General features: G+C 43.9%; 1 protein-coding gene across 2 annotated transcripts in view; it reads left to right on the top strand.

Moving 5' to 3' along the window:
• Positions 1 to 8,614, top strand: part of LOC121285499 (peroxisomal succinyl-coenzyme A thioesterase-like) — a 67,708-nt gene that overhangs the window by 12,992 nt on the left and 46,102 nt on the right. For both annotated transcript variants that reach the window (XM_041201997.1, XM_041201996.1), the window contains one exon: positions 5,463 to 5,669. In XM_041201997.1, the coding sequence (XP_041057931.1) occupies positions 5,468 to 5,669 (202 nt within the window). In that variant the 5' untranslated portion in view covers positions 5,463 to 5,467. The remainder of the gene's footprint in view (positions 1 to 5,462; positions 5,670 to 8,614) is intronic.

Here is an 8,614-nt window from a genome sequence, read left to right as displayed (position 1 = left end):
TGTACACAATTCATCCCCACAGTATTATTGCTAATTTGGTTTGCCCAGTCTATATGTAGATTAAAGTCACCCATGATTATTGTAGCACTCTCTCTAATTTCTTGTTTAATGCTGTTCCCTACCTCACTACTACTGTTTGGAGGCCTATAGACAACTCCCACTATTGTTTTCCGCCTCTTGTTGCTTAGCTTCATTCAGACTGATTCTATATCTTGATTTTCTGAGCCAGTATCCCTTTTCGCTATTGCATTGATGTCATGCTTTACTAACAAAGCTACGCTACCTCCTTTACCTTCTCTCCTGTCCTTCCTAAATATTGAATATCCTTGGACATTCAGTTCCCAGCCTTGGTCACCCCGGAGCCATGTCTCCGTAATCACAATCATATCATACCTGTCTACATCTATTTGCTCTGTTAATTCTTCTACCCTATTGCGAATGCTCCGTGCATTCAGAAACAGTGCCTTTAGATTGATCTTTCTAACATTTTTACACATCATATTTTGTACGATGGCCCTATTTGCTGCTAGCCCTTGTTTTCTCTACCTTCCATTTTTGTTTTTTACTTTACTGTCTTTTGTTTCTGTCTTTGTTTCTCTTTCTTGTGTCTTTCTGCTCAGGTTCCTATCCCCCTGCCAATCTAGTTTAAAGCTTCCCCCACAGTACTAGTGAATAGCCCTGTGAGGATATTGGTCCTGATCCTGCTGGGGTTCAACCCGTCCAGTTTGTACAGGTCCCATCTTCCCCAGAATGGGTCCCAATGCCTCAGGAATCTAAATCCTTCCCTCCTACATCATCCCTCCAGCCATGTATTCATCTGGTCTATTCTATTCCTGATCTCGCTAGCATGCAGCACAAGGAGTAATCCTGAGATTACTACCTTTGAGGTCCAGCTTTTTAATTTATTTCTTGACTCCTTATATTCTGCCTACAGGATCTCATCCTTTTATCTATGTCGTTGATACTGATGTGGACCACAACCTCTGGCTCTTCATCCTCCCCTTTCAGAATGTCCTGCAGCTGCTCAGTGACATTGCCTATGCAGCTGAGCCACTTGTGATGTCAAGGACTTGGCTCTTGCTGTATTCCCCTAAGAAACCATCTCCCCAGCGGAATCCAAAATGGAAAATCTGTTAGAGAGGGAGGTAGACCCAGGCACTACCTGCCTAATGCTTTTACTCAGTCTGGCAGTCATCAATTCCCTTATTGCCTGTGCATTCTTTACCTTAGGTGTCACCACCTCACTGTATGCGCTATCCATGAAGATCTTAGCCTTGCAGATGCTCCATAGTCACTCCAGCCGCAACTTCAGATCCAAAATGTGGATTTCGAGTTGCTGCAGCTGGAGACAATTCCTGCACATCTGGTTGCCCTGAACACTGGAAGTGTCCCTGAATTCCCCCATCACACAGGAGGAGCATTCCACTTAGTCGACCTGCCCTGCCATGACTTATCCTTTAATTATTCCCTTTACTTTTACTTCCTCTAGTTTAAAGAATATTAAATGTATACTAGGGACCTTACTTGCTTTTTACATTTTAAATGTTACATAATCTAAACTAAAGACCAACTTTTACTTTAAAGACTGGACAGTAGAAATACTCACCATTTCTTACTTAACAAGGCCACCACTCCTCTCGTGCTGGCTCATGGTACTGCTTGATTAACTTATGTTTCCCCTGTGATGTCACTCTTGGATGCTTTCAAAAATCACCCCTTCATGCAGGTTTTCAACTCCAAGTCTTCTGAAGGCTGAAGAAGATAGAAAAAGAAAAGAGCATCTCCCTCCCCACCTCACTGAACTCCCTCCCTCCCCGCCTCACTGAACTCCCACTCTGCACCAATGCAGTCCCTAATATTTTTAACAATTACCTCCCCTCAGGTACAGTCCCCCCTCCCTTTCAAAAGCTCGGTTAGGGTTCTGCCAGGGCCACTCAGATCCAGACCGTGTTACAGCCTTGGTCCAAACATGGATGAAAGGGCTGAATTCAATTGGTGAGGCAGGAGTGACTGTCCTTGACATCAAGGCAGCAACCAACCATGTGTGGCACCAAGGAACCCCAGCAAAATTGAAGTCAATGGGAATTGGGGGAAAACCCTCCACTGGTTAGAGTCATGTCTAGCAAGAATGAAGATGGTTGTGGTTGTTGGAGGTCAATCACCTCAGCATCAAGCCATCGCTGCAGGAGAAGAATCATCTTCAGTTGATTCACCAATGTCCTTCCCTCCATCATAAGGTCAGAAGTGGGGATATTTGCTAATTACATTGTTCAGTACCATTCGCAGCTCTTCAGATACTGAAGCGGTCCATGTCTGAATGCAACAAGTTCTGGACAACATTCAGGGTTGGACTGTTAAGTTGCTACTAATATTGATGCCATTTGTGCCAGGCAATGACCGTCTCCAGCAAGAGAGGAGGAAACAATTTTTCCTTGACATTCAATGGCATCACCATTGCTGAATCTCCCAACATCAACAATTAGCGGGTTAGCATTGACTTGAAACTGAACTGGACAAGTCACATAAATACCGAGGGTACAAGACATGTCAGCCACTGGAAATTCTGTGGTGAGTAACTCTCCTCCTGACTCCCCAAAGCCTGTCCACCATCTACAAGCACAAGCTAGGAGTATGATGGAATACCCTCCACTTGCCAGGATGAGCACAGCTGCAACAACATTCAAGAAGCTCGACACCATCCAGGTCAAAGCAACCAATTTGATAGGCACCCAAGCACCGCTTAAGCATTCGTTCCATCCACCTTTGGTGCATTGTGGCAGCTGGGTGTACCATCAAGGGGGGAGTTGAGGGGAATTGAATACAAAAGTAGAGAGGTTATGCTTCAGTAATCTAGAACATTGGTGAGACCACACCTGAAGCACAGTATTGGTCGTCTTATTTAAGGAAGGATGAAAATGCATTGGAAGCAATTCAGCGAAGGTTTACTAGATTAATACCTGGAATGGGCAGGTTGTCTTGTAAGGTTGGACAGACATGTATTTGCTGGAGTTTAGAAGAGTAAGAGACAGCTTGATTGAAACATATAAGATCCTGAGGGGTCTTGGGTCTTGACAGGGTGGATGTGGAAAGGATGATTTGTGTTATGGGAGAACCTAGAACCAGGGCTCACTGTTTAAAAATAAGGGGTTGCCTATTTAGGACAGAGATGAGAAGAATTTTTTTCTCAGAGGGCGGTGAGTCTTAGGAATCCTCTTCCTCAAAATGTGTCAGAAGCAGAGTCTCTGAATATTTTTAAGGCTGAGCTAAATAGATTCGTGATAAGCAAGGGGGTGAAAGGCTATTGGGTGTAGGTGGGAATGTGGAGTTGAGATAACAGTCAGATCAGCCATGACCTTATTGAATGGCAGAGCAGTCTTGAGGGGCTGAGTGGCCTGCTCCTTCTAATTCATATGTTTGTATCAAGATACACCCTAGCAATGCCCCAAGGCTCCTTCGGCAGCACTTTGCAAACCTGTGACCTCTACCACCAAGAAGGACAAAGGCAGCAGGTGCATAGTAACACAACCACCTGCAAGTTTCCGTCCATGCCACACACCATCCTGACTTGGAACACTATCGCTGCTCCTACAGTGTTGCTGTGTCAAAATCCTGGAACTCCCTCTCTAACAGCACTATGGATGGACTGCACACCAGATGGATGCAGCAGTTCAAGAAGGTAGCTCATTGCCACCTTAAGGGTAGTTAGGGATGGGCAATAAATGCTGACGTTGCCAGTGTGCATCCCATGAATGTATGAAGAAAAATACTGGGCATTATCATCTCTTCAAAAAACCCACCTTGACCCCTCTGTCCTTGCAAACTATGCCCTCTCTCTGAACTCTTTCCTCTCCAGTGTCCTTGTGGCTCTTAAATTTGTGCCCATCTTTCCTGCAGCTCATAACATAAGAAATAGGAGCAGGAGTACGCCATGTGGTCTCTCGAGCTTACTCTACCATTTGATGAGGTCGTGGCTGATCTTCATGTTTGAATTCCTCCAATCAGGTTTTCAGCCTTACTACAGCAGTGAAACAGCCTTTATTAAAGTCGCAAGTGACATTCTATGTCACTGTGAACATAATAAAATATCCGTTCTTATCCTTCTCAATCTGTTTGCAACCTTTGACATGGTTGACCACACCATCACCCTGCCTCCCACCCCACCCACCCCCAATACCACCACCACGCCTCTCTGACGTCGTCCAGCCAGGTGGGACTAGCCTTGCCTGGTTCCGTTCTTACTTATCCAGTCATAGCCCAAGCATCAGTTGCAATTGCTTCTCTTCCTGATCCCGCACCATTAACTTCTGGCATTTCCCCAAGGATTTACTCTCAGCTCCCTCCTATTTCTTATACACATACTGCCAATCTGCGACATCATTTGAAAACACAGCATCACATGTATACAGAACATCTTGGTCATCTTCACTGTCACTAGCCTCAGCCCCTCCACTGTTTTTGATATGTCAGGCTGCTGCTCCAAATTCATTCATGGGATGCACATTCATTCCTGGATAAGTGGAAATATCCTCCAACTAAATTTTGGGAAGACCAAAGGCACAGACTCTGGCCCTTGGCCACTAACTCCACTCAACTCCTGCTTTGCCATCTGAGGCTGAACTAGACCATTTGAAATTAAGATGTATTTTCTACTACATCCGCTCCTTCCGCACCTGAAACCTCACCCATCTGGACCCCTGCCTTAGTCATCTGTTGCTGAAACACTTATCCATGCCTTTATCTAAACTTAATTATTCCGTTGCTCTTCTATCCACCATCCCAACTTCCACCCTTCTTAAATCTGAACTCATCCAGAATTCTGCTGACCTTATCCTAACACTCACTATTTTCAATTCATCCATTATCTCATTGCTTGTTGACCTACATTGGTTCCAGGTCTGGCAAAATCTTGATTTTTAGAATTCTTATCCTTGTTTCCAAATCCATTTGTAGCTTATCCCCCACCAGCTCTGTAACTCTCAGCAACCCTCTGCCCCCCTTCGATTCTGCCTTTTCTGCATTCTTGATTTTAATTACTCCATCATTGGTGGTCATGCCTTTAGCTGTCTGGGCCCTAGTATCTGGAATTCCCTCCCTAAACCTCTCTGCCTTTCTTCATCTCTCATCTCCTTTAAAATGCTCTTAAAAGCTACATCTTTCATCATGTTTTTGGTCACCTGAGCTGATATCTCCTTATGTGACTTGGTGTCTAATTTTGTTTGATAATGCTCTTCCAAATTGGGATGTTTTTATTACATTAAGTGTACTAAATAAACCTAAATTGTTGCTGATTGCATCATCGCAAGACCATGTTCTACAAGATCAGGTTCTGTTTGTGGGAGTTGAATTGTTCTAATGAATTCTATTTAGCTGCTTTCAAAATCCATCCTATACATCAGGAGATGTATAACTTAAATTTGTTTCCATTCCATCAATAACCTATGGACATTTTTTTTTAAATCTAGGTACTATGAGAAGAAACAGTTATACTGTGGCACCCATGATCAAAGCGGAGCCAACAAGGGGACTTATCGATGAGCCAGTCAAGCTTGATGTTGTACATTTAGTGCCTAACCAACGAGTCACATTGCAATCAAAGCTACTGTCTGAGGATGCTGATTGGTGGGAGGCATATGCTTACTATGTCAGTGATTCAGAAGGGATTGTTCGAGGTTTGTGCAATTAAGTTACATTGTGTTACTTTTACAAAGTAATTCCATGTCATTGAAACATTGGGGAAAACTTTAATCTTCAAGGACAGGTGAGTTGGAGGCCATCTCAGACACCACCCCTCCTCACAGCTACTGCCAGTTCAGTGTTAAAAATTTGTAATATTTGATATATGCCCTATGTGTTAGAAAAGTATACATCACATGCCTGTTCTCCTATTAGTTAATTCTCGTTGGCAGACTCTGTCTAGGCTTTTCCCACATAATGGCTAAGAATGCCCATTCTATGGATTGTTGGAGATTGGGTGTACGTCCCAAGATGTGCTAAGGAACTCCTCAGAAGTCCCAATGTACTGACTCTGTGGGAATGGCGTGGGAAGTTTGATCTTCTAATGGGCAAATCTGCTCCTTTGGACCCTCCCAAAAGACTCCAACTCTGATTTAGAGCTGGAGACTTTGGATGGTTCCGAATTACTTACCTGAATAGTTGCCTAGGAAATGTTAGACAGAAAAATCCTAGTCTAACTCTTGGGTAACTGTACAACTGATTTGCCCAATCACCCACACTGACACCCGACTCCCCCCCGCCCCCAGCTATCTTCCCAAACCCCTGTCTCTCCACACCCATCACCCGACCCCCCCCCTCACCCTCCCTCCAACTTGACTTGACGTGACCTTACCACCCAGTCTCCACCCCCCTCCCCCACTCCCCACCCCAACCTGATCTAATCTCATAACCTGACTGCACACACACCCCCACTGGCCCCCCTACTCCAACTTGACCTGACCTCACCGCCCTACCCACCTACCACCCTACCCATTTGCCGTCGCACCCTCTTACCTCATTCGCCCGGCTACAGGATGGTTGTTCTAAAAAACTATCCTGAAAACACTCTGATTTCCTCATCTAGGCTCCCTTTGCCCATCTGATTTTTCCAGACCATATATAGAATAAAATTCCCCATGACAATCGTTGTACTTTTCTGACGAGCTCCCATTATTCCTTCTTTGATATCCAATCCTTCTGTGTGGTTACTGTTAAGGGGCCTGTACATCATTCCCATAAGTGACCTTGCTTTTATGATTCCTTATCTGTACCCAAACTGCTCCTATATCCTGGTTTCCTGAACTTAGGTCATCCCCCTCTATTGTTCTAATATCATCTTTAAATAATAGAGCCATCCCTCTACCTTTTCTTTGCTTCCTGTCCTTCCTAAATGTCACATATCCTTCAATATTCAGATCCCAATCTATGCTATCCTGCCATTTCTCTGTAATAGCTATAAGATCATACTTATTTATCCTGTTTTTACAGTATCAGTTCATCTGCCTTGTTTCAAACGCTATGTGCATTCAGATACAGAGCCTTAAATCTTGTCCATTAATTATTTTTTAACCTCTAGCCTTATCTGCTGATTAACTTTTAGATTTGTCCCTTCCTGTATGGTCTGTTCATCATGTCCCATATTAATACCTTTCTCCCTTGCGTCTACCCTTTGAAATACCACATCTTCCCAAATTTAATCCCCTGCCCCCACTATTTAGTTTAAAACCCCCTCTACTTCTGTGGTTATGCAGCTTGCACTGTTCAGATGTAGACCGTCCCATTTTCCCCAGTACTGGTGCTAGTGCCCCATGAGGTAATCCAGGACAAACAGATCTGCAGAAAATGTAAGCAACTAGAGGAATTTCCTCAATGCTGGTGCTGGTGCCCCATGAACAGGAACTCACTTCTCCCGCACCAGTCTTTGAACCATGCATTCATCTCTAATCTCATTTGCCCTATGTCAATTATGGCTCAGATAATAATTCAGAGATTATTGGCTCTGAGGTTCTGTTTCTTAATTTGGTGCCAAGCTCCTCTTATTGACAATACTGTCCCTTACTACCAGTACATTTCTTTGTGCTCCCTTGCTTGGATGGCTTACTGTTTCATGGCCAGCCAGCACACCCACCCTACAGGCTTTGCTTAGTCCACTCAGGTTGCAAGCAACTCAAACTTGTTTGACAACTGCAGAGTCTGAGGCTCCTCCACTACTCTTTGCTTGGTCCCTTTACCTGCCTCACTCACTGCCACATTCTTCTGTTCCTCACACCTGACGAAAACAGACGACCCTATTCTAAAAGGAGTGACCGTCTTCTGGAACAAAGTATCCAGGTACTCTTCCCCCAACCCCGATTTTGCACAGTGCCTGCCATTCAGCTTCCAGATCAATTATTCTGATAAAGGGACCAAGCAAAGAGTAGTGGAAGAGCCTCAGACTTGGCAGTTGTCAAACAGGTTTGAGATGCTTGCAACCTGAGTGGACAAAGCAACGTCTGCAGGTGGATGTGCGGACTGGCCATGGAACCATGGTACAGGAAGCCATCCAAGCAGGGGAGCACAAAGGAATGTAGTGGTAGTAAGGGACAGTATAGTCAGTAAGAGGAACTTGGCACCAAATTAAGAAACAGAACCTCAAAGCCAATAATCTTTGAATTATTATCTGAGCCACGGGCAAATTGACATAGGGCAAATGAGATTAGTGATGAACGCATGGTTCAAAGACTGGCGTGGGAGAAGTGAGTTCCTGTTCATGGGGCACTAGCACCAGCATTGAGGAACTTCCTCTAGTTGCTTACATTTTCTGCAGATCTGTTTGTCCTGGATTACCTTAGTGCCCAGAAGCTCCCACATTCCACAGCTCAACACAACACCTGTCCTGCCATTGTTACTTACATTATTTAGTTAATTTAATTAATTACTTTCTTAATTAACAGAATAATTCCTATGTATACTATAATTTACTGTGCTTATGAAATGCTAGTACCACCTACAGCTAAAAGTTAAGCGTTCCTTAATTACACAGGTATGTGTTTTAGATATTTATTTTAATTATTTTATTTCATTTATTTTAAAATTGTAGTTCTTTTTATTTATAGCTTAATTCTGGTGCCCTAAGCTAGCT

Source organism: Carcharodon carcharias, chromosome 13, assembly GCF_017639515.1.
Source record: "Carcharodon carcharias isolate sCarCar2 chromosome 13, sCarCar2.pri, whole genome shotgun sequence".
Lineage (NCBI taxonomy): Eukaryota > Metazoa > Chordata > Chondrichthyes > Lamniformes > Lamnidae > Carcharodon > Carcharodon carcharias.
The sequence above is the reverse complement of the archived record's forward strand: the minus strand, read 5'-3'. Positions and strand labels throughout refer to the sequence as shown.